General features: G+C 43.2%; 2 protein-coding genes across 2 annotated transcripts in view; both read right to left on the bottom strand.

The window, feature by feature from the left end:
- FAAP24 (FA core complex associated protein 24) overlaps positions 1 to 27,095 on the bottom strand; it is a 238,959-nt gene that overhangs the window by 61,419 nt on the left and 150,445 nt on the right. The gene's annotated exons all lie outside the window — the stretch shown is intronic.
- The window catches only part of WDR88 (WD repeat domain 88), a gene marked incomplete at both ends in the record, with an annotated part of 42,731 nt that continues 33,464 nt past the window's right edge, over positions 17,829 to 27,095 (bottom strand). Inside the window, 5 exons of the mRNA XM_082606653.1 lie at positions 17,829 to 18,131; positions 18,615 to 18,777; positions 18,915 to 18,999; positions 20,451 to 20,610; positions 22,567 to 22,659. Coding sequence (XP_082462779.1) covers positions 17,829 to 18,131; positions 18,615 to 18,777; positions 18,915 to 18,999; positions 20,451 to 20,610; positions 22,567 to 22,659 — 804 coding nt within the window. The remainder of the gene's footprint in view (positions 18,132 to 18,614; positions 18,778 to 18,914; positions 19,000 to 20,450; positions 20,611 to 22,566; positions 22,660 to 27,095) is intronic.

Here is a 27,095-nt window from a genome sequence, read left to right as displayed (position 1 = left end):
CTGCTCACACCTACCTAGTAGGTAATTAGCAGGTGTTTACTGACTTGAGTTGAAGCAGGTGGCAGCATGGCTCGGGCTGCCTACAGAAATACTGTTCTTTTATCGTGTCTCCAATCTCTAATTCCATAAGTCCCAACCTGTAGGAAAGGAGTCTATCCAGCATCCCTTGGAATCAGTCCTCACCTCCAGAGAATCTTGTCCCAACCCATTATCCATCCCTAATCCAGCCTGAGTTTGGTACACATACCTTCTCTTCAATTTTATACTTTTACTACATAGTATATACCCATGACCAATGTATCATATTGTTTTACTTAAGGGATTACATATTGCTGTATCCTCTGACAACTTGCTTTTCACCCAGTGTTACGTTTACAAGATTTATCCACATTGATATGCTTAGACCTAGTTTATTCAACTGGGAGCCAAGGGCTGTCTGATCTTGAAGCCCTAGGAATTGGCATCAAGCAGGAGCCATTCCTAGATATTCCTATAGTGTGTGCTACAACTTGCCATGGGCTTCTGAATTGAAAGGTTTTGGTGTGAACAGAAGTTTTCATTTCACTTGGGCAAATACCTAGGAGTGGGATTGCTGATTGTATTGTAAATATATTTAATGTATGATTAATGTATGGTTAATGTATGATTAATGTATGGTTAATGTATGCATAAGAAGCTACCAAAGCTCACTCAAGAAGAAATAAATAGTACTATATCTATTTTTTAAATTGAATTTGTAATGGAGACCTTCCAACAAAGAAAGCTTCATGCCCACATGGTTTCATTGGTGAATTCTATCAGACAATTAAGAAAAAAATCATATCAATTCTACACAACCTTTTCAAGAAAATAAAACAGGAGGGAAACTTCCCAAGTCACTGTATGAGGTCAGATTTATCCTGATACCAAAAACAGAAAAAGAATTTACAAGAAAAGAAAACCATGAACCAATATGCAACACGAACATAGATGCAAAATTCCTTAACAAAATATAAGCAAATTTAATCCAGCAATGTATTAAAAGGATACTAAATGGAGTTTATCCCAGGAATACAAGGCTGATTCAACACTGGAAAATCAGCATGTGTAATTTGTCAAAAATCCATAGATCTGTACACCACAAAGAGTAAATTTTACTGTATAAAATTATTTAGAAATCGCCCAGAATGTCAGGGGAATCCAAGATGAAATGCACACTGTGACAAATAAATTTGTTTACAAATGGGTGGTTTAACCACACTGAAACTGGTGAAGAAAAAAGGAGCTAAGACAGTGTATATTGATTAGATACTGTAAGACTAAAGAAAAAAAGAACTATACATAAACTGTGCTCTGGTTGGCAGATTTGTTTCTCAAACAGATACAAGCTATGAATTCTGAAACCATTTTACATGTCTAGTAGAGTTGAACAAATAAGTAAATGTATTGGAGATAATGACAGAGACAGGTTTTTCACTGACTGAGAATGAAGTTACCAAAAAAGCAAGGGGGGATTGCAAGAAAGAACACTGTGGTGCTGGACTGCAGTTAGAAATATCAGTATGAATTCATGTGTTAAAATATCAATATGTACCCAGACAGACAGAAAATAGATATGTATATGTGCATGTTTAGAATTCCCTAGCTCTGTCTGCTGAGAGGGCCTAGAAGCAGTGACACCTCAGTAGCAATGAGCTCACCCAGCACCCAGAACTTGGTTTCTAAATACTCTTCTCTAATACAAGGAACCAGGGGTCCCTGGGAAAGACTGTCCAGGGCTGGGACTGAGAATACACAGATGAGCTGGCAAAGCCAGAAAATAACAAAGACAAAAAAAAATACTGCATGGTATCCTCCCCAAAACCCATAATCTCAGTCCATTCATGAAAAAAATTTAGACAAATCTAAATTGAGGGACATTCCACAAAATACCTGGCCAGTACCTACTGGAAGAGACTAATGAGACAGGAAGACTACATGCCATGTGAGATCCAGGTTGGATCCTGGAACCAAAAATGGACCTTAGTGAAAAACGAGGGAAATCTGAATATAGTCTGCAGTTTAGTTAAGAGTGTTGCACCTATATTAATTTCTTTGTTTTGATAAACACACCAAATTATGTAATATGTTAATATTGGGGTTCTGAGGAAGGACTCTCTGTACTATTTTTGCAACTCCTCTGTAAGTCTAAAATTATTTCAAAATAAAAAGTCTTTTTTAAACCACAAATGGAAACCACCACACATATTGGAACAGCTCAAATAAAAACATGGGCGATACCAAGTGCTGGTAACGTGGTAGAACTTGAACTTGAGTTCTCATCCATTGCTGATGGGAATGCAAAATGGCATAAGCATTATGGAAAAGAGTGCAGTTTCTGATCTGGTCATAGGGAAGTGAAACATACACTTACCTATGACCCAGCAATCCCACACATAGGTATTTACCCTAGAAAAGTGAAAACTTATGTTCACATGAATCTTTATTTGAATATTCATAGCAACTTTATTCATAATGGCCCCAAACTGGAAATAACCCAAATCTCCTTCAACAAGGTAAACAAACTGATACATACAGACAGTGGAATATCACTCAGCAGAAAACCAGGAACAAACTACTGATACATACCGCACCACAGACCAAAGAAACCAGACCCAAAAGGCTACATACAGTATGATTCCACTTATATGACTCTCTAACAGGCCAAATTCTAGGAGTGCAGAGTAGATCAGTGGTTTCCAGATGCTGGGATTTGTGGACGGGTTAACTACAGGGGATATTTTTGGGGTGGTGAGACTTCTTCATCATGATTGTGGTGGTAGTTACACGACTTTATGCATTTGTCAAAATTCAACACTATAGGGCTTCCCTGTTGGTGCAGTGGTTGAGAGTCCACCTGCCGATGCAGGGGACACAGGTTTGTGCCCCGGTCCGGGAGGATCCCACATCCCACATGCTGCGGCCCGTGAGCCATGGCTGCTGAGCCTGCACATCTGGAGCCTCTGCTCTGCAGCGGGAGAGGCCACAATGGTGAGAGGCCCGCGTACCGCAAAAACAAAAAAACAAAAAAACAAAAAAAAACAATTCAACACTATACACCAAAAATATGTAAATTATTGTTTAGTTATATGCAAATTATTATTAAATTAAGTATTAAAGTTTAGTTTAGGCTGGTATATATAAAGTCAGAGCCCTCTTGATGCCTCATTCCAGTCTCCTCCCCACCTTTTCAGAGGTAAACACTGAAATGAATTTCATATCTACCCTTCCGACCCCTAAAAAAAAGGTTTTTTACATACCTATATGTGTGTGTACCATAGAAAATATACCACTTGAGTTTGGGTTTGTTTCTTAAGCATCCTAAACACTATCACATCGCATGCATCTTCTTTCCTCTGGTTTGGTTTGGTTTGGTTTGATTTGGTTTTGTCCCTTCAGAAGGTCTCTCAAGTCATTCAGGAGATGATGCTGATGTGTCGCCAGGGTCACAAGGGGACACTGTGGGATTCGCCCACCCAGCCCTCCCTCTTTTCCTCCGGGTGACAGGAAAGCCCTGAGGCCCAACTCTGGCTCACAAAGCTCAGCTCAAGATTTCGAAACTGGGGAAACTCTACCCTGAGCTGGTGGGGCAGCGGGATGTCCGTCTGGAGCTGCTAGCAACCGACCCCCCTTCCATCTGGAACGGAGGCAACCCCAAGGGATGGAGAATGAGCAGGTCCTGAAGCATTTTGGAGAGCCTAGGCCACCCAACCAGAAGCCAGCGCCACCCAGGGACTTCCCTGGGTCAGGACCCAACCAAGTTCTCTTTTTCTTCAGTGGAAGGAGTCCTAAGGAGCACGCAGGGGCCAAGTGCTGGGCTCCCACCAGACAGGTCAACTCTCTTCCCGCCAGGGCTTCGGTCCTCTGAGCTGCCACACAGGCTGCCCTCATGCCCTCCGTCCCATGTGCCTTGACACGGTCTCCTTCGACTGGACCCGCCTCCAAAAGACACTGATGAAAATACCAGGAAACAAAACCCAGCCAGCATCACATGCTTGGTTTACACCCACTTTATCTGTCAGAATCCATTGGCCCCTTTGTCAAAGACTGCTACCTACATTTGCATGTTCTGTTCCATCATGTTGCTTGTTTAGCATTTGGGTGGTGGATGTAGTTTGAAAGAATTATGCTATTATTTTAAAATTGTTACCAAAATTATAGACTATAAGATGCAACAATCAACGTGGTTGGTTGTGAATATAAAATCCAGCATTCTCTCAAAATTACTGGGAGAAGTTGTACGTGTTTATGTAGATAATAAATTGTTACACACTAATTACAAATTTGTTCATTTTAGAATGTAAAGAAATAATACAGGTCTCATAATTACAGATCTCTTCATTTGTTTACCTCCAATCTCATTTTGAAGTGCTGTGATCTAGAATAAACTCTTAGCTCTATAATGATATTTTACAAACTTAGAAAACGTAGTCTAGAAATACTTTTTTGATGAATAGGTTTATATAATTATATTCTTTTCTACAAGTTATGGTGATTCAAAGAAAATTCTTTACTGTCATGCATTAGAAAGAGCTTTGGGACTCACTGAAAGAGGGAAATCAGAGGTGCACCTCCACCATGAAACTGATCAGCCTGGCCTTCTGCAGGGCTTGATTCTCATAGGTATGGATTTACTCAGTCACTGGCCTGGCAGCCATCCCAGGATGGCCTCCACCTCTGAGGCCACCCTTAGCTATGTGCCCTTGGGGCTGACCCGGGGAAACTCTGCTAAGGAATTCATCAGCAGAGTCGCTCCCTGGAGCATCAACTGGCCTCCAGAACCCTCTTTAAAGCAAGGTTCCCACACTCCTTGACGCAACTCAGTCCCAGGTACACACAGGTATGCCAGGTAATCTGATGCACATGGCAGAGCAAGCACAGCTAGTGGCTGACTTGGTTCCGTTTTACTGTTTAAAATACAAGCAACAAGGTCCTATTGTATAACACAGGGAACTATATTCAATGTCCTGTAATAAACCATAATGGAAAAGCATATAAAGCCAAGAATGCATATACATGTATAATGGAATCACTTTGCTATACAGCAGAAATTAACACAACATTGTAAATCAACTATACTTAATTAAAAATAAAATAAAATAAATAAAACAAAATAAATAACTGACTGCAACAGCCTTCTAAGAAGCCACTCTCTGTTCAGAGGAAAGTGATGGAGTATCTCAGGGGCACAGACCGGTGAGGAACAAAAACATCAAGGCTGGAAACCAGTCCACACTAATTCTTACACCTGCCCTTTGCTCCCCAGCTTAATGCCCCTCCAGCCTGAATTAGCCCCCAACCCAGACCTTCTAACGTCATGTTACAGCTCCCAGAGCACAGAGTAAATAAATCATTCTACGCCTAGTAGATACTTCATGTTTGCTGAGTTTAAGTGAAATTTTGATGCATTTTTGTATTAAAATATAATCTAATTAATTATAAGAAATATAATGCAGTGTGAAATGTTTTTTTCTGTTTCTATATTAGTTACCTATTAAGTTAAATAATAAAATCTTATAATTTGTACAAATACATTCAACAGTACAGTTTGATTGATAAAAATAACCACATGACTGAGCAGAGCTGGGGTAAGAGAAATTCATGACTGATTCTGTCTCCCCCAGCTGAGAACCCAGCACACTGGACACCCAACCCTGGGCCCTTCCCTGACAGTCAGGCTTCTTCCCCAGAGGCTGTCAGCGGGTTCATCCCCAAGGCTGAGGCCTCCAGATGATCATTAAATGTGAAAGCCTTCCCAGGAAGCAGCTAATGGGGTGTGCACATCTCTGTCCTCCTGGCCCAGATGAACCCCTATCTGGAGCCCCTTAAGCTAGAATTACACAGGAGGTAGAAATAGGAGGTGATAACACAGCCCCCAAATGGAGGCCTGGCCCGCCATGAGGACACAGGCAATAGGCAGGAAGAGAAATCTGCATGGAGCTGGTGGGGCAGACTGGGGTAAATATCCAGATTGCTGCTAACACGACTTTGATTATTTTAATATTTTAATTGAGATTAACTCTCATGCAGTAAAATACTTACATCTTAAGTGTACAATTAAATGAGTTTTGAGTCTTTCGGGATCAAGTACGAGGTGGGAGAGTTCATTCTTGGTGGTTCCGTGCGCCACAGTCAAAGGAGGAATTGGGCCCACAGGGGGCTGGGGAGGTGGCCCGAACCCACCAGCCGACCTAGCCCCCGGGTTCAGACTCCACCTGAGCCCCACCTGGGTCCTCAGCATTCTACACATTTCTGCCTCCCCTCCCCCCAGTTCCCCTGGGAAGTCTAGATCTACTTCTCCCTACAAGACTGGCAGTGACCTGGCTGGAGACCTTAACGTAAATCCGCATCAGTCTAGGGCCCTTGGTGCCCTGACTCAGATCCCTGGATTCAAGTTTGCTCAACACGGGAGCATCCCCTTCTAAGTCAGAAGAAACACCTCTGGGATTAGATTCACGAAGGATTTCAAGCTCTAACCCTGGCCCTTGATTTAACTTGGAGGGACATCCAAATTGTCTCTTCTACCTGCTGTACCTATAAGGAGAAGCAAAAGATTCTCTTTTTCTGAGGCAGCCCAGGAATTCTGGCAGGGACACGCTGACCAGCTCACCAGGGACCAATCCAACATTTATGATGTGGGTGGGGACACAGTCCTAAATCAGGAGCCCACTTGGGATTATAATCCCCTGGGGGGAAAAGGGCCAGGAATTACAAGGTTCAGTGCCTATTAGAAGGAATGAGAAAGTGCATTTGGAAGCCAGTCAACCATGAAAAGGTCAAGGAAGTTACCCATGAGGAAGAAAAAACCCATTCTCTTTCAGGGACAGCTTGTGGAAGGTTGTTAGAAAATCTACTAACAGAGACCTCTCCACTCCCAAGGGTCAATCCCTGCTGGGCCAACACTTTACCAGTCAGTCTGCCCCTGATATTAAGCAAAAACTCCAAAAGTTACAATTAGGCCCTCAAACCCCTATGCCACAACTCCTAGAGGTAGCCTTTGGGATATCTAATAATCACAATAAACTGAGGAGGAGGAAAGAAGTCAACATGAAAAAAGGAAGGCCAAGGTTCAAGCTAAACTGATAGCCATTGCTGTCAGCCACGCCTTGCAACCTCAGAGCAACCCAAAGGGTGAAAGAAGGTTCAACCATCAGTCCGGAGATGAGACCAGCAAGGGGGAATGCTTCAAATGCAAGTCAACCGGCCATTGGGCCCATGAGTACCAGAAGGAGACCCCTGGGCCAAGCCCAGTCTGCAAACAGACCGGTCATTGGAGATGGGAATGCCCTCGGTCCCCAAGGGGAAGGGGGGGCTCCTGCTCTTGAGATGGCCATGCTGGAAGACTGAGGCAGCCCAGGGATTCTGGAAGCTCCTCCCATGAGACGTCTATCTCCATCGAGGAGCCCCAGTGGTCCTTGATGTAGCAGGTAGGCAGATCAATTTTTTAAATTGATACAGGAGCCATTTACTCTGTCCTGATTTCTCACGCTGGGCCTCTTTCCTCTAAAAGCTGCACAGTGATGGGTGTCGATGGAAAGCCTCTCACCCGGTTCTTTACTCGGCCTCTCACTTGCCAATTTGAGCAGCATTTGATATCACATGGCTTTTTAGTTGGGCCTGAGTGTCCTACCCCACTACTGGGGAGAGATCTTCTGGGTTCCCTCAAGGCCATATTATGGTTAGAAGGCCCCGAGCAGCCCCTTATCTTTACCCCGGCTAAGGCAGATCAACAAGAAGAGGAAGGGCCTATTCCCAGCCATATTCTACAAGCAGTAGAATAACTACAGTTTGGGACAAAGGAGTCCCTGGGAGGGCCATAAATGCCCAAACTGCGGAAATTAGCCTTAAGCCAGAAGCCACTTACTCTAACAAGAGACAATACCCCATAAGGTTAGAGGAAAAAAGGGGTTACAATCCCTCATAAATAGTTAAGACATAGCCTCTTGGTGCCCTGTCAGTCTCAATGCAATACCCCTATTCTGCCAGTTAAGCCAAATGTGTGATACAGGATGGTGCAAGACCTGAGCAGTAAAAGATGTCGTGGTCCCTATTCACCCCCTTGTGGCCAATCCTTATAACGTACTAGCCCAAGTCCCTGAAAATGCTAAATGGTTTGCTGTGCTCGACCTCCAGGAAACCTTCTTTTACATCCCAGTTCACCCCCTCTCACGATATCTGTTTGCCTTCAAGTGGACTAATTCCCACTCGGGCCAGATGAAAGAATACATCTGGACAGTACTACCACAGGGGTTTTGGGACAACCCACATTTGTTCAACCAGGCCCTAGGAAAGGAACTAAGGGAAATATGCCTAAAAGAAAGGGCTATTCTACAGTATGTGGATGATATATTAATATGTAGCCCTACCATGGAAGCCTCAGATGAGAACATCACTGAAGTTCTTAATTTCCTTGGGGCCCAGGGTTACAGGGTCTCCCAGAAAAAGGCACAAATCTCAAAGCAACAAGTTAAATACCTGGGTTACGTTATAAACTCTGGAAGAAGACAGCTGTCTCAAGATAGAAAACAAACTATATTAGGTCTCAGGGTGCCAAAGACAAAGAAACATCTCCATACCTTTTTAGACATGGCAGGGCTTTGCAGAATCTAGATCCCAGGATTTGGGCTAATGGCTAAGCCCCTATACGAAACCACTAAAAGCCCAGATACAGAACCATTACTTTGGACTGGGGAACAGGAAAAGGCTTTTAATAGTATCAAACAGGCCCTCGCTAATGCTCCTGCTCTGGGTCTCCCCAATTTTAAAAAGCCATTCATTTTGTACATGGCTGAAAAGCAGGGGACAGCTCTGGGAGTCCTAATACAGAAGTTATGTTATTTTTCCAAACAACTAGATTCTGTGGCCTGAGGTTGGCCTGGCTGCCTTTGGGCAGTAGCTGCCACCACTTTATTAGTGGAAGAACCTAACAAGCTTACCTTTGGACAGTCACTGGAAGTCCAGACACCCTCCCCCCATCAAGTTCCAAGGTATCCTAGAGATCAAAGGCCACCACTGGCTAACTGGGGGCCGCCTTACTAAGCACCAGGCTTTACTTCTTGACTCCCTAGAGGTAACCCTCAAAACTTGCCACACCCAGAAAAGGGAACCCTCTTACACTCTTGGTGGGAATGTAAATTAGTGCAGCCACTATGGAGAACAGTATGGAAATTCCTCAAAAAACTCGAGTTGCCATAGGATCCAGCAATCCCACTCCTGCGTATACCCAGACAAAACTATAATTCAAAAAGATACATGTACTCCTGTGTTCATAGCAGCACTAATTACATTAGCCAACACATGGAAGCAACCTAAATGTTCATCAACAGATGAATGGATAAAGAAGATGCGGTATATATATATATATATATATATATATATATATATATATATATATACACACATACCATGGAATGTACTCAGCCATTAAAAAGAATGAAATAATGCCATTGCAGCAACATGGATGGACCTAGAGATACTAAGCAAAGTAAATCAGAAAGAAAAGACAAATACCATATGATATCACTTATATGTGGAATCTAAAATACAACACAAATGAACATACCTGTGAAACAAAACAGACTCTCAGACATAGAGAACAGACTTGCGGTTGCCTGGGGGAGGGAAGGATTGGGAGTTTAGGATTAGCAGTTGCAAACTATTATACATAGGATGGATAAACAACAAGGTCCTACTGTATAGCACAGAGAACTATTCAATATCCTGTGATAAACCATAATGAAAAAGAATATATATATATGGGGCTTCCCTGGTGGTGCAGTGGTTGAGAGTTCGCCTGCCAATGCAGGGGACACGGGTTCGTGCCCCGGTCCGGGAAGATCCCACATGCCGCGGAGCGGCTGGGCCCGTGAGCCATGGCCGCTGAGCCTGCGCATCCAGAGCCTGTGCTCCACAGCGGGAGAAGCCACAACAGTGAGAGGCCCGCGTACCGCAAAAAAAAAAAAAAAAAAAAGAATATATATATGTATAACAGAGTCACTTTGCTGTATAACAGAAATTAAACACAACATTGTGAATCAACTATACTTCAATAAAATTTTTTCAAAGACTGCCACAATAAATAAATGTTTTGATAACTACATACCCCTACCAAGATAAAGAGCACTGCCATCACCCCAAAAAGTTTTTGGTGCCCCTTCTCAATCCCTCCACTGTCCCTATGATTAATTGGCACTTTCTCAAGTTTTATGTAAATAGAATCATAAATTCTGTACTGTTTTACTCTGCCCAATGTGAGATTTCATACACATGGATGTAAGTATCAGAAGTCCATTCCTTTTGGTTACTCTGTAGAAGTCCGTGGCCTGGATATGCCGCAGTTTATCTCCTGTGACAGACAGCTGGGCTGGTCCCAGTTTTTGCTATTGTACTTAGAGCATCTGTGAGCATTTGTGTGCAAGTCTTCTTATGGATATTGTTTTAATTTCTCTTGCTAAATACTAATTTTTCTTGGATAAATACTTGGATGGTTGATAACCTGGCTTTTCAAATTCTGATAAGATGACATAATTTCTACTGTTCTGCTAACCCCACTGGGCCCTTCCTCTGCCAAAAATTATTTTGTTACTCATATGTATTACAGATATCTCTTTTTGGTTTGTAAGTTATCTTTTTTTTCCCCTTAAGATTAAATTTATCATTCATTATCCCTATTTGCACAACCCAGAATCTGCCCAAAAATCTAACAAAATATTGAAGGGACTATAAGCAAACTGTAAGAGAGTGAGGCAAGAGGGCTGCTTTAAAAAGCCACATCCAGTGGTTTCCCTGTGGTGCAGTGCTTAAGAATCCGCCTGCCAATGCAGGGCACACGGGTTCAAGCCCTGGTCCAGGAAGATCCCACATGCCATGGAGCAAATAAGCCCGTGCGCCACAACTACTGAGCCTGCGCTGTAAAGCCTGAGAGCCACAACTACTGAAGCCCGCGTGCCACAACTACTGAAGCCCGCTCGCCTAGAGCCTGTGCTCTGCAACAAAGAGAAGCCACTGCAATGAGAAGCCTGTGCACCGCAATGAAGAGTAGCCCCGGTTGCCGCAACTAGAGAGCGCCCACGTGCAGCAATGAAGACCCAACGCAGCCAAAAATAAATAAATAAATAAATTAATTAATTAATTTAAAAAAAAAAGACTGTAAAAAGTCACATCCAAATATCAAGGGCATTCCTACACAGCAGGAGTACAGGAATTTTAAAATAATAGGAAAATTATCCTACTCACCATACCTAGAAATAAACCCAGCAAGAAATAATACAAGACCTAGATTAGGAACAGTGTAAACTGACCAAAGGACTTGAAAGAGGACATAAGTAAATGAAAAGACAAAAGACTCTGTAATAAAGTTCAAAGGCAAATGACAGACTGACAGATAAATATTGATTGCATCTACAAAAGGCAAGGGATTCTTATCTAATGTAAATTCCACCTGCAAATCAAATAAGAAAAGCAAACAACACAACTGTAATACTGAGCAAAGGACATGAACAGGCAATTCACAGAAGGAATGCAAATGGCCAATAAACATAGAAGAATGCCCAACTCCACCTGTAAGCATGGGAAATATGGGTTAAAACAACGAGATGGCATTTTACAAAACTATCCCTGATATTGGCAGGCTCCAGGGATGGCAGGTATGGAGGAGTAGGTTTTCCAGAACAGCTGGAAGAGGGGAAAAACGTGTGGCCTATCCACACTACCATCAGCAATCCTTTCTCAACTTTGTCTTAGAAAAACTCATGTGCGCAAAGAAACCTGGGTGTGAGGGGAGTGACATCCCAGATTTGTCCATGGTGGTGAGATTCAGAGAAAACCCCATACCACCACAATGCCCACCAACAAGGGAGGGGTCCTTTGATTCATGCAACAGCCACAGCCAAGCCAGGAACACAAGAGAATATAAAGAATTTAGGGGCATGCACCTGGAAAGACTTGCAAGATGAATTTGTTGATCATTTATGTTAAAAACACATGTACATGAGATTTATCCCAGGAATGCAAGGTTGGTTTAACATCTGAAAATGAATTAATGTAATATATCATATCAATAGAATAAAAACAAAAACCACATAATTATCTCAACAGATGCAGAAAAAGCATTTGACAAAATCCAACACCATTTCATGATAAATACACTCAACAAACTAGGAATAGAAGAGAACTTCTTCAGCCTCATAAAAGGCATCTATGAAAAATCCACAGCTAACCTCATACTTAATGGTGAAAGATTGGATGCTTTGCCCCTAAGATGAGAAAAAGATAAGGATGTGTGCTCTCACCACTTCTATTCAATATTGTACTGGAGAGACTTCCCTGGTGGTGCAGTGGTTAAGAATCTGCCTGCCAATGCAGGGGACACGGGTTCTGAGCCCTGGTCTGGGAAGATCCCACATGCCACAGAGCAAATAAGCCCTCGCACCACGACTACTGAGCCCGCGCTCTGGAGCCCGCAAGCCACAACTACTGAATCCCATGCACCTAGAGCCCACGCTCCCCGACAAGAGAAGCCACCACAGTGAGAAGCCCACGAACCACAACGAAGAGTAGTCCCCCTTCGCCACAACTAGAGAAAGCCCACATGCAGCAACAAAGACCCAAAATAGCCAAAAATAAATAAATAAATAAAATAATTTTTTTAAAAAAACTGTACTGGAGGATCTAGCCAAAGCAATAGACACAAAAATGAAATAAAAGACATCCAGAATGGAAAAATGAAGTAAAACTATTCACAGAATACATGATTTGTATATAAAAAGTCCTAAGGAACTCACTAAAAAAGTATTAGAACTAATAAACAAGTTCAGCAAGGTTTCAGGATATAAGATTAAGATACAAAACCAATTGTATTTCTATACATTTGCAATGAACAATATGAAAAAGCAGTTAAGAAAACAATTCCATTTACAATAACATCAAAAAGAAGAAAATACTTGGGAATAAATTTAACAGAAGAAGTGCAAAATGTATACTCTGAAAACTAAAAAGAAAAAAAATTGCTGAAAGAAATTAAAGAAGACCTGAATAAAGGGAAAGACACGACATATTCATGGATTGGAAGACTTACTATTGTTAAGGTGGCAATACTCCCCAAAATGATCTATGAATCCAAAGTAATCCCTATCAAAATCCCAGCTGGCTTCTTTGCAGAAATTGACAAACATTCTAAAATACATATGTAAATTCAAGCAACCCAGAGTAACCAAAACTATCTTGAAGAAGAATTAAGTTGGAGGACTCAAACTTCCCAATTTCAAAACTTACTACGAAGCTGCAGTTATCAAAACAGTGTGATACTCACAAAGGACAGACATATAGATCAATGGAATAGGACTGAGAATCCAGAAATAAGCACTCATATTTATAAGTCAATTGATTTTCAATAAATGGTGCTGAGACAACAGGATATCCACATGCAAAATAATGAAGTTAGACCCTTACTTCACATGATATACAAAATTAACTCAAATGAATCAGAGACCCAAATGTAAAAGCAAAAAATTTAAAACCCTTAGAAAAAAACGTAATTTAAAATTTTATGACCTTGGATTTAGCAATGCAATCTTAGACACCAAAAGCATAAGCAAAAAAGGAAAAAAAAACATAAATTAGACTTGATCAAAATTACAAATTTTTGAACTTCAAATGACAGTATGAAGAAAGTGAAAACTCACAGAATGGGTCGAAATACTTGTAAATCATATATCTGATAACGGACTTGTATCTAGAGTATATAAAGAATAATTACAGTGCAATAATAGAAAGACAAATAACCCATTAATCCTTTAATGGGCAAAGGATCTGAATAGACATTTCTCCAAAGAAGATATACAAATGACCAACAAGCACATGAAAAGATGCTCAACATTATTAGTCATTAGAAAAATGCAAATCAAAATCACAGTGAGATACCACTTCAAACCTACTAGGATGGCCATAAAAAGGTAAAAATAAGTGTTGTCAAGGCTGTGGAGAAATTAGAACGCTCATAATTAAGGGATATGGGTTTTTTAGGGGGGATAATTTTATGTGTCAACTTGACTGGGTCACCAGGGTGGCTAGATGTTTGATCAAACATTATTCTGGGTGTGTCTGTGAGGGTGTTTCTGGCTGAAATTAACATTCGAACTGGTAGACTGAGTAAAGCATATTACTGAGTAATTACTGAGTAAGTTAATTACTGGGTAAATACTGAGTAAAGCATATCAACTGAGTAAAGCATATTACTCCCTAATATGGGTGGGCCTCATCCAATCAGTTGAAGACCTAACATTAAACCCTTATGAAGCACTTTCTCTATGTGAACTAAGGTCATGAAAATAACTCATTTAGTCCTTAGGACAACCAAATGAGGTAATTATTATTATACTTTCCATTTTACATGTGCAGAAACTGAGTCACAGAGAAGATAAGAAATGTGCCCAGAGTTTACCACTGGTAACAAATACACACAGCTAACAGCTAGTACATGGCAAAGCAGCCTGGTTCCAGAGTCTGTGTTAACTATAACACTATATTGCTTCTCACCTATTTTGGTCTATACATTTCTTATTTGAACTTTCATCAGGAGGATGTATTGGTATGATTTCAAAACTTTATTTAAATCATAATTTTGTCATCTAATCAAGATAATTCACTCAACACTATCAAAGGAGTCATCAATCAGTGAAAACAGTGCTGTCACCACATTCCAATCCACAGTCACCATAATTCAAAGAAGTGGATTCAATGGGTTGAGGGGAATGCTTGCAACCCCTCACACACACCCCAGCACTCTCACTTATTCTGCCTCTCTTAAAACCTTTCAAGGCTCCAAAAGCTTTTGCATTAAAACAGTGGTTCTCAGTTGTTTATCTTGAGATCTCTTTGTACTCTTAAAAATTATTGAGGATCCCAAATAAGTTTTTGTTTATTTGGAATATCTATCAATATTTGAGATATTAGAAATTAAAACTGAGAAAAATTTAAAATATGTATTAATTCATTTTAACATAACAATAATAAGCCCATTACGTGTTAAATAACATTTTTTTTGTTTTGTTTTGTTTTTGCGCTACGCGGGCCTCTCACTGTTGTGGCCTCTCCTGTTGCGGAGCACAGGCTCCGGACGCGCAGGCTCAGCGGCCATGGCTCGTGGGCCCAGCCTATCCGCAGCATGTGGGATCTTCGCGGACCGGGGCACGAACCCGTGTCCCCTGCATCGGCAGGTGGACTCTCAAACACTGTGCCACCAGGGAAGCCCCTTAAATAACATTTTTTTATGAAACTATTTACAAAATAAAACAAAATTGAGTGAGAAGGATGGCACTGTTTTACAGTTTGCAAATCTCTTTTATGTTGGGTTTAACAGAAAGCAGCTAAATTGTCATCTCACTCACTCCTGTATTCAGTCTGTTGTAATATGTTATTTTGGTTGAAGTAGAAGAAAATATGTCTTCATATGTCCTTTCCATAGATGGAAAAGGGAGGAGTATTTTAATAGCCTTTTCCAGAAAATTGTGGATATTCTTCTTTTATACTACACCAAAACTGAGTAAATGGTAGTGTGGAATCTGAAACCATACCAATGAACTTTTCGTACTCTGTTACATTAAAATACACTGGTAGACTGTCCTCTTTAAATGGATCATGCATCGGTCATTTGGAAAATATTGGCTCACTGAATTACGCATATCTTCCAAATGTTGACATATCTCATTATACAATGTCAAAAGTATACATTCATTAATATAACCACAAATCTCATCAGAAAAATTTTAAATATTGGAAAACTGTCAAACTCATGATGGTGTATAAAACCTTTCTAAAATTTTAGTTTTCACTTGGAAATTCAGATGTTATTGTTGGCAACAAATACTGTCCGTTGTTTTCTTTGAAGTCATAGGTTCACTTTATTCATTTTCAAGAAAATGTCTATTAAATACCCAAGTTTGAATAAGCATAGTTTGGCTGTCAGTTATCTTCTCAAGTAGAAATGGTGTTCCACGAAAAACATGGTCTTGTCAGCTGACAATCACACAAGTACTTTTTCTCAGAACAACCACTGTACCTCGGTACTCAGCAGAAGTGCTTTCTGCCTACTGCCCACTTCCTCACACAAAATATTAAAAGTACTTGTGTTAACATTTAATAAAATTAATAATGCTTACTGTTTCATAAGCACATTCTTAAGGGAAATTTTTTTTTCTATGGAAGTGTGGTAGTGAAGAATAAATATAATGACAACTAGGGCCCCCTGGTGCCACTGCCTTGATTCCTGCTCAGGTGCCAGCAGACTGCTGTAGCACATCAGTGCAAATGTCAACACAGTGATAAGCGATGTAACAGTATAATTTTGAAAATAGATTTGACTGCCTGAAAGAGTCTTAGGGACCCCTGGGGGTCCATGAACCACGTTTTGTGAATTGCTGCCTTACAGCACTTGAAAAGACAGGCTAGCTGTCAAAAAGAACCCTCAAAATGCATAATCCAATCAAGAGAATGTGACCAATTTTTTAAAAGTCATGTGTCCACAAATGCCTATTATATTCCAATAACCATTAGGTAAATAGACATATGCGGCTCCCCATCTCTCGGAGCTTAATTCTCTTTGAGAAAATGGACAATAGACAAGATGATTTCAGACTGTGAAAAGGCTGTAAAGGAAATAAGCAGGATGAGGTATTGGATGCTGGCCTGGGGGGTGGCAGAGACTCCTGGACAGAGCATGGTGAGGGGAGGCCTCCCAAAGAGGTGATACACTTGCTAAAGGCCAGGAGATGACAAAGACCCATTTCTGCAAAAGGTGCAGGGAACAGCATTCCAAGCACAGGGCACAGCAAGCAAAAAGGCCCTAAGCAGGAATAGCATGGCATTTTTAAAGAGAAGAAGGAGGGGTGGACTCAACCCTGGGCCTAATTGTCTTCTCTGGCTTGCTCACTGCCCAGGAGTGCTCACCCCTGCAACACCTTCAGAGTTAACTGCTGCACGCAAGACTGGTGACCCGCAAATGCTTTTCTCCAGCTGACCCTCCCTAAGACCCAGACTCACCCCCACAACCAACATCTCCCCTTAGCCACCTAATAGGTAAACGCTCAAAACTGACCTGGAATACCTCAGGCTAGCAGTAAAGATGAGCCAGGAAAAAAAACCAAAAAAACCCAGCACCACAGTGACTCAAGCCTTATTACCACTAAACTCATCTCCAATTGGATTAGGAGGATGCTCCCAACAGAAATGCAAAGCTTCAAAGTATCCCTACAGGTTTTCCTGTGCAACGCCAATCAAAAACAACCAAGCTGCAAAGGGCAAGAACTGACCCCCAAAGAAGAGGGAGGAAACACACACACACACACACACACACACACAGAATAAACTCAGACCCATGTGAGAAGGAGAGAAAGGAGCTGCTTCTGGGGCAGGTGGTCTGACTATTGGGAACACAGGCTGATACCATAACTGCAATTTCTGCAGCTCGTTGGGACTGTCCTGTTGCATCTGACTTGAATTTTGTTTCGTTTGACATGAGAATTCCTGGGTAACTTTTAATTCCAATGCCTCACTGCACCCCCAGAGACTCCGATGCAATTTCTCTGGGTCAGGACCCACAACCGTCTACTTGTGCAGCCCCGGGCCTTAGAGTTCAGCCTCACACCGGGCCCTCTGGAGAAGCCGGCTCTAAATTTGGCACAGGGAGTCCCAAATTTCCAGCTTCCCTCCCTGGAAATTTCATTCTTTCATCAGCCTGAGGGTCACGCTGGCCGGGTTCAATCCTCCGCTCTCCCAGGCGCCCGTGACTTTGGGCCTCACGACCTCTGCAAGCCTCAGTCTTCAGTCTGGGGAATGATGATCCGGATCGCGTGGCTGGAGAGAGGGGAGTAAGTCAGCAAGCCTATGTGAGAGGAGTCAGGTCCAGTCGGCCGCTTCCAGAAGAAATCGACGGAGAAGTGCCTGGGCTCGGCCTCCCAACGCAGCGGCGGCGGAACCTGGGCAGGTTGCTCGCCCTGCGGGGCATCTCTAACCCCAGGAGTGTTCCCACGGCACCCGGGGAGTCCCGCGCCGCCTCCAGGGGACGTCCCCTCTTCTCCGGAGGCCGAGTCAAGGATGCCCCGCAGCTCAAGGAAACGCTAGGGGCTGACTCCGAGGAGGGCCAGCGCCCCACACCGCCGCGGGCAGGGGGGCATTAAATTGGCTCTTAGGCTCCCCCTCACACACTCAAAGCGAGGAGGAACTGGATAGAGGCGCAGAGCAAAAGAGGACGTGGGTAAAAAGAGAGCCGGGACGCTCGGTTGAGGCACCGCTGGGATTCGAACCCAGGATCTCCTGTTTACTAGACAGGCGCTTTAACCAACTAAGCCACGGCGCCGCCCGCACAACCACCGCGAGAGTCTGTTCCTCATCACCATTTACTGTATAGGCTGCGTGCACGCGCACAAGTTTTGTCGGTGGCTGACGCATGCGCTGTGTAAGGTCCTCGTCACAGGCGACTTAGACCGAAGAGTTGTACTCGGAAGCCGGAAGCTCGGGCAGTGAGCAGTGGGCGGGCCCAGGCCGGCTAGTCTTCCCAGTGTTGCAGTGTCCGCCCCCGGCGTGGAGCCAGGGTGGCCCACCTTTGGGGAATGCCCGCTCAAGATCTGGTCTTCGGCCCTCCAGAACTGACGCAAGCTGTCCGGCGAGGCCAAGCCCCGGCCCGGTCCGGAGATCCAGGGCCCGCTAGCGCGGCCGGGCTGCCGGCTCCCCAGCGTTGGATCAGGGCTCAACCCGGCCGTGGTCCTGCAGTGACCACGCGTCGGACCCATCACACTGGCGCCCTCAGCCTGGGAGGCCGGTTGCCCTCCTCGGCCGCACGCTGACCACCGGGGTCTCCGGCGCCGTCAGCTCTGGGGGTTCATCCGCCCGCCGGTGGAAACCAGACCCGTAGCTTCAGTTGGGCCTCTTCCGCGGACCCTGGGCACGGGGAGCGTCCGGGGGCACTGAGGAGACCCTGAGCAGGCACTGAACGATCAAGAGCTTAAAGGGGCCCAGGCCGCTGGCCTTAGAGCATCAACACCATACGTGGGAGGTTTCCGCTGCCAGAGGAAGGCAAAGCCCTCCCCACTCAGGCGTCTCACCTGCCCCTCTGGGGCTCCTCACTCAGACACATCAGCCACTTTGTCACAACACTTTTTAGAGTGCCTTTGAGCAGCAACAAAACCAAAACCGCTAATCCATTGATCCAGCGATTTCTCCAGTGGGAGAGCCTTATCCACAGAAATGTAGGTCTCTGCAAAAGTATGTACACAAGAAGGTTCACTCCAGCATTGTTTGTAATAGCAAAAAACAAGAAGCAACCTAACTGCCCATCCCTGGGGACAGTGGATGCAGGCCAGACATCCTCCACAGCAGTGAGGAAGAATACATCTATGTATGTCTTCATGTGCCAGAGAAGGGATAAGACTTCTCTTCCAAAAAGAGCCCAATTGCTGGGAGGCTGATGCAGTGGAGTTTTGCCATGTTCATGCATCATTCATGTAAATTAATGGATAAATACTGAACAGCCTGCTGAAGCTGGGCAGTCATCCTGGTTGTGACTAAGGAGGGTAGCACCAAGCACAGGACCTGCCCAAGCAATGACTACCAGGTTATGGTGCTCATGGGCAGAATTATGGGATGCCAATCAATTAACACTAAATAAATCAGTCCTGCAACTAAGTTTTTTTAAAAGGACCAAGGGGCATACTAATGATATCTGACGGAAATCCTGTAAGCCATATCAAATGGAAAAGGGAGCCCTTCACGTTTAACTGATACCTTGCTCTTTGTGAAGTAATTGATTACACTGTACGCGTGGAAGCAGGAAGGAGGCTGTACACATGCATGGGCATTCTGGAAAGTAAAGAAACTGGGGTGGAGAGCAAGAAGTATTCTGTGATGGAAATGCCCACCACCCACTTGCCTAACCAGACCTTCCTCTGCTCTGAGCAGTGACCATCTGGGAGCATTAGCCAGGGCGGCACCCACAGTGCCATGGTACAGTCCCCTCCACAGATGGAGCTACACAGCTTCCTCTTCATTCAACAAACACTTCCTCAGAGGCTGCTGCTGCATTACAGGGCAAATCCAGAGACCAGAGTATGTTCCAAAAATGAGACAGGATGGACACCAGGACATAGAATTTAGAAAGAACAAAAATGTTTCTAGAATTCACATGCACAATTGTTTTCCAAAAGAATCTATATTTATTCTGCATGTAAACTAAAGACAGAGGGATCCCCAAGGGGCTGTGGAGCTGAGGAGGTGGCACAGTGGTGGAAGCCCAGCCAGAGCGTGGCCCCTGCCCCAGCCTGACAGACCCACCTGCTGGGAAGGGGCCCCAGAGAAAGGCCTGTGCAGAGCCCCGAAACCTATATGACAGGTGGCCTGTGCTCAATCACCCAAAGGCTCCAGTGGCCATCAGCCATCCTCACCCAGGCTGCACTCCCTTGACAGTGAGACCTCCCCTTCTGGTGATGGTGAGGCCTCTGTTGACAAGTCTTTTGCATCGATCCGGCAGAACACACATTTGGTGATTGCTTCAGAAAAGATGTCACTTTCGTAGATGGAGAAAGGCCTGTCACATTCTTCACACTGACATGAAATATTTTAAAAGAGTAGAAAGGAGGTGCTGATCAGAGGAGATCAAAGCATGCAGTTAGAATTCTCCCCCCTGATCCAACTGCCTTGGGCCGGGCCAAAGCAAGAGCTGCCTCCCCTCTCTGAGGCTCTAAGTGTACAAGGGTAGAAACTGCAGGCCACTGAGAGGGGAAAAGCACAGGCTTCCTGCTCTTTTCCCTCTCAAAAGCTATGCAGGTGCTTCCAGCTCATGTCCCCTGCTGTGGGGTCCCAGGGTGGCCGGGAGGAGTGGAGAGCCACTTGACAGTGCTGAGGATTTGGGGTGGGTGTCTAACCTCACCCTCTGTTCTGTGCAGAGCAAAAGTACAGGGCCGAGGGGCTATCCTAACTCCCTGACATCCTGGGGACACCTAACTTTTGAGAATCAAGTAGGCAAGACTTCTGAACAAAGCAGGAGTTTTTTTCTAGATGATGATGGTGCTGAGCATCCTCCTCTGTCTTTGAGCCGAAGCACCCAGAGGACAGTGGATACAGCGGCACAGCTCACTTGCAACATTTTCCCACCAACAAGTGAGCAACACCAGGGGGTGGGCTCTCAGGCCATGGGCAGAGGTCTCTCAGGGATCCCACCAAAGCACGGTCCCCCTGAGACGAGCCGGCAGGCAGCAAGCCCCTGCCCAGGCTCTCCAATCCCCTGTGCTTTGCCACTCTTGCCTGCTCCAGGGCACCAAAGCCTGCAGGAGAGATGGGGCCAACCCCACCCAGGGCAGGTCTTCTGGGAAGTGTGGCCTCTGAAGTTTCTCGTATTGAATCAGAGCAAGTCAAATGCAGCGAGCTCATCTTTGCCACAGCTTCAGGTAGGTTTCTTTATTTTCTTTCTTTTGCAAGAAAGAAATTCAATCCCTTACCTGCCTTATTCTACAGCATCATTTCCCACGACCCAAGCCCAGAACAGCAGGGCTCAGAGGAAGCAGCTCCTGGGTCCCTCCCCAGGTGGCAGGTGGAGGACACAAGCACTGCTCTGTACCCAGTCAGCTTCCAGGGCCTAAGGGCCGACATGGCCACAAAGGCTATGAGGACCAGCTGGCCACAAAGACGGGGTTCCTCCTGGGTCCCACCCCTTACCTCCCTGCCCCCCGATGCCATTCTCCAATTAGCCATCTCCAGAAGCAGTGGCTCCCAGCCAGGCCTTCTGAGTGGAGACAGGCTTAGGGAGCTCCAGGATTCACAAGGGCCCAGCAGGGACTCCTCAGCCTCTTGAGGTGGCAGCCAGGTGCCTGCACTGCGAGGCCCCAGCAGGGACTGGCCTCCACTGCCCAGGGCCAGCCCTGGCTATACCTGGTGAAGCAGAAGATGTACCCACCATGATCACCCACTGGAGAATTGGGACCTGAGCCCCATCCATGGGAAACGGGGCACTGGGGACCTGGCCGGGGTTCTGCTGCAGGAGCGTAGGAGGCCCACACGGGGTCCAGCTGTGTGCCAGCCTCCCTCCAGGACTCCCTCCAGCCTCATCTCCTCCCACCCACCCTGCTCACTCCAGTCCTCAGCACCAGGCTCACTCCTGCCTCAGGGTCTCCACATGGGCTGTTCCTTTTGCTGGGATGTTCTTTCCCTAAAAGAGCTGCACAGCTCACCCCCTCACTACCTTCAAGTCTTTGAACAAATGTCACCTTCTCAATGAGACCTATCCTGACCACCCTTTAGAATGCTGCAACTGCCAGCACTCCCGTTTCCCTTTCCTATGTTATTTTCCTCCAAATTACTTATCATCATGTGACTTACTATGTATTTTTCTAATTTCTTTATTCATTGTTTGTCTCCCCTTTTAGAAATGTAAGCTCCCTCAGGGCAAAAATGTCAATCTGTTTGTTCATAGTTTTATCCCCAGTTGCCCAGTTTGTTCAAAGAATAAATTTGTAGGGAGAACTAATGAAAGCCTTCTTTGGCTTCATTTTACCCAATACCAACCTGTTTCAGCTTTAAGCCCCGGGCCTTTTTATACTCGATTACCAAAGGAATTTGGTCAATTTCTTCAATATTCCATAGTCTCATGGTCTTATCCTAAAACAAGTTAAACAGCAAACCAGCAGTCACAAAACGGGCTCGTTAGGCTTGGATGACCCAGGGAGGGGCATGGCATCTAGGTTACACGTGGACAACTTCGACCTGCAGAGGGACAGTTAGGGCGACCAACTGTCCCAGTTTCTCGAGCACCATCCCAGCCTTAGCAAGTCCCATGTCCCCCAAACTGGAAGCAACCAAGATGTCCCTGAATAAGAGAATAAACAAACTGTGGTACATTATTGTGATAGAATATTATTCAGTGATTTAAAAAAAAAAAGAAATGAGCTGTTAAGCCACAAAAAGGACATTGAGGAGCCTTAAATACAAATTTCTAAGTGAAAGGAGCCAGTCTGAAAAGGCTACATACTGTATGATTCCAACTATATAACGTTATGGGAAAGGCAAAAATATGGAGCCAGTAAAAAGGTCAGTGGTCGCCAGGGGCTCTGGGGAAGAAGGGGAGGGATGCAGCACAAGGAGTTTTTAGGACAGTGAAATTGCTCTGTATGATACTGTGATGGTGGATACGTGACATGCATTTGGCAAAACCCACACAACATAAAGAGTGAAACTTAAACCATGGACTTTAATTAATAATTATATATCAATATTAGTTCATCAGTTGTGATAAATACACCACACTTGATGCAAGTGGCAACTGGAGGGTGAGGTTATATATAACCCTCTGTATGATCTGTTCAATTTTTATGTAAACCTAAAACTGCTCTAAAAAAATAAAATCAATTTTTAAAAAAGACATCTATGTTCCTTAGAAAATAGTGGTCACTGAATTAATTTGGGAATACCACTCAAATCCATTATCTCAGCATTCCTTTGATTAGTCTTATGAAACTGAATGTGGTCAGCAAAATAATGCCCCCCCCCAACAAAGACATCTACATCCTAATCCCCAGAACCTGGGAATATGTTAGATTATATGACAATGGGGAATTAAGGTTGTAGATGGAATTAAGGGTGCTAATCAGGTGATCTTAAAATAGGGAGATGATTCTGTATTAGCCGTAACCACAAAGGTCCTGAAAGGTGGAAGTTTTAGTCAGAGGAATCAGTAACAATGGAAGAAAGGCAGAGAGAGATACAGTGTTGCTGGCTCTGAAGATGGAAGAAGGGACCACAAGCCAGGGAATATGGGTGGCTTCTAGAAGCTGGAAAGGCAAGGAAGTGGATTATTCCTTAGAGCCTCCAGAAGGGAAGTCCTACTGACACATTGACTTTATCCCAATGAGAACTTGTGATACTTCTATCTTACAGAACTGTAAGATGTTAAATGTATGTTAAGCAGTGAAGTCTCTGGTGATTTACTATAGCAGTAATAATAATATTAAAAAACGAACACAGTAAGTAATGTTACATTTCCTGATTTGGCAGTTGCAACTAAATATCCTGTGGAAGAACAACAGGAGAAAGTCTGGTGACGTATACGTTGGCCCTTACAGTGCAGAGCTGTCAGATTTTATCAACAATCATACTTTCTACAGTCTGTCAAGTGAGTTGTCCAATCATGATGGACAACAACAAAGTTCCCCCTAGCTCTTAGATACTTTGATTCAAAAGATAGAGTTTCAAATCATCTTCTTGATTTCTGTGAAGTTTTTAATGAAACTGCAGACAACATAAAACAAAAGCATGTTGACATGTTATGCAAATACAGACTAGATGCTGCTCATCTATCTACATATTCAGCAGACAGTGCAAATGTGAATTTTGGCAAATTCCATTCAGTCCATTAACTTCTTACCAAAGTAAATGAAAATATCTTACCTGCTAAATGGCCTGCACATCCTAATAAGGAGTGTGATTTGCTTACCTGTGGTGTTGGGTCTTTCCTAATAAAAGTTTTTAGTCAGTTTTCACCTTCCTCAAAATGTGCAGAAGCACTTAATAAAAATGATGACTTTATAGAAATGGAAGAAGATTATCTTCCCAAAATATTATGTCTACAAGATGGCTATTATCATTGCTGGCCTTAGAGAAGATGTTAAAATTTTGGCCTGCCATAAAATCATATTTTTTAAGTGTGGGACAAGAAGAATGTCCTGTAATTTTGAAATACATTAAAAATGAGAACAGAGAAAGGGATTACAATAACACAGTTATATACTGTTTCCCAAAACTGTTTGATCATCTTTAAAGAGGCCACAACAAGCATAAAAAAAGGATGAAGTGACCTCACCTGAATTGTAGGTTGTTACAAAAACTCATACAGTGAAAAAATGATTTGGGAGTTCCCTGGCAGTCCCGTGGTTAGGACTTGGTGCTTTCACTGCCACGGCCTGGGTTCAATCCCTGGTCGGGGAACTAAGATCCTGCAAGCTGCACACATAACCAAAAATTGAAAAAAAAATTCATTTTTTGGAAATAAGACAGCTTCAGTACTTTTTAAAAAAATTACCAGAGAAGGACAGCCAAGTTAAACAGGACATTCTCAATTTCTTAACTAAAACTGTAACTTATTTGAAATCCAACTTCATTATCAGAAATTCAAATTACCTCTGTGCTTTAAAACCATTTCCCTGAGAAAGAGAGATTTGACTTACGATGACAGCAAATGTAATACTTGAGAGTGTTTAAAATAATGGACATTTTACACAATGGAGAGCCTATATGATGAATTTATCATGGCAAAGAACCTGATTGACAAATACCTGTTCTACTAAAACAAGCTTTCAGACTTCGTATATTTGGATATTTTTGGAGAGCTGGAAAATAATTCCTACAAATCTAAAAGTTTGCTGTTGCTATAAGTAAAATCCTAAGTATTCCATGCTCAACAGCTTTTGTTGAGAGGGTATTTACTTTGATGTCATAACATTGGGCTGACACCAGGAATCAATGAAACGTGGGCTGCTAAGAGCAGAGCTGCAAGTCATCGTGAATTTTACATTTGACAGCATTTAGTCTTACTACTACATAAAAGAAAAGAAGGATGTCCTAAAGGCTGACGGTAGTTCAGAGAAATATTATTGGGAAACATAAAAGTAAAAATCTCCTACTGTATTATGGGACAGAAAGAAACATGTCGTTATTGGATTTTTTAATGTGGTAAAATATACTTAACAATATTTATCATTTTAACCATTTGTAAGTATAATTCAATGACATTAAATACACTCACAATGTTGTGTCATCATCACCATTATCTATAACTGAAACTTTTTATCATTCCCCCAAAAACACTACATACCCTTTAAACAATAACTCCTCATCTCCCCTTCTCCCAGCTCTTGGTAACCACCATTGTGCTTTCGGTCTCTATGAATTTGACTACTCTAGGTACCTCATATAAGTTGAATCACACAGTACTTGTCCTTTTGTGACTGGCTTATTTCACTCAGCATAATTTCCTCAAGGTTCAACCATGCTGTAGCATGTGTCAGAATGCCCTCCCTTTTTATGGTCGAATAATATTCCATTGTATGGATATACCACATTTTGTTTATCCATTCATCTGTCAGCAGACACTTGGATTACTCCTGCCTTTTAGTTATTGTAAATAATGCTGCCATGAACATGAGTGCACAAGCATCTCCTAGAGTTCCTGCTTTCAATTATTTTGGGTATGTACCCAAAAGTGGAATCGCTGGGTCATACAGTGGTTCTATGTTTAACCTTTTGAGAAACTGCCAAACTGTTTTCCACAACAGTTATACCATTTTACGTTCCCATCAGCAATGTACAAGTGTTCCAGTTTCTCCATATCCTTGTCAACACTTGTTACTTTCCTTTTTTTTTTATTATAGCCCTCCTAGTAGGTGTGAAGTGGTATCTCACTGTGGTTTTGAATTGCATTTCCCTAAGGACTAATGATATTGAGCATATTTCCATGTGCTTATTGGCTACTTGTATATCTTCTTTGAAGAAATATCTATTTAAGTCCTTTGCCCATTTTTGAATCAGGTTGTTTGGTTTTTTGGTTGTTGAGTGTTAGGAGCTCTTTATGTATTTTATTATTACCCCCTTATAAGATAATTGATTAGCAAATATCTTCTCCCATTCAGTAGGTTGCCCTTTCACTTTCTTGGTAGTATCCTTTGATGTGCAAACGTTCTTAATTTTGATGAAGCCCAATTTATCTTGCTGTTGTCGTTGTTGCCTGTGCTTTTCTTGTCATGTCTATGACAAAGTCATGAAGATTTTCCCCAATGTTTTCTTCTAAGAGTTTTATAGTTTTAGCTCTTAAGTTTGGGTCTTGGATCCACTTTGAATTAATGTTTGTATATAGTATAAGGTAAGGGTCCAATTTCACTCTTTTGCATGTGGATATCCAGTTTTCCCAGCACGAATTATTTAAAAGGCTGTCCTTTCCCCACTGAATGATCGTGGTACACTTGTTGAAACTCAACTGATCACATATGTGAGGGTTTATTTCCAGGCTTTCTATTCTACTGCACTGATCTATATTGTCCAGTTTT

This window comes from Mesoplodon mirus (assembly GCF_964341445.2).
Source record: "Mesoplodon mirus genome assembly, chromosome: 19".
Lineage (NCBI taxonomy): Eukaryota > Metazoa > Chordata > Mammalia > Artiodactyla > Ziphiidae > Mesoplodon > Mesoplodon mirus.
The sequence above is the reverse complement of the archived record's forward strand: the minus strand, read 5'-3'. Positions and strand labels throughout refer to the sequence as shown.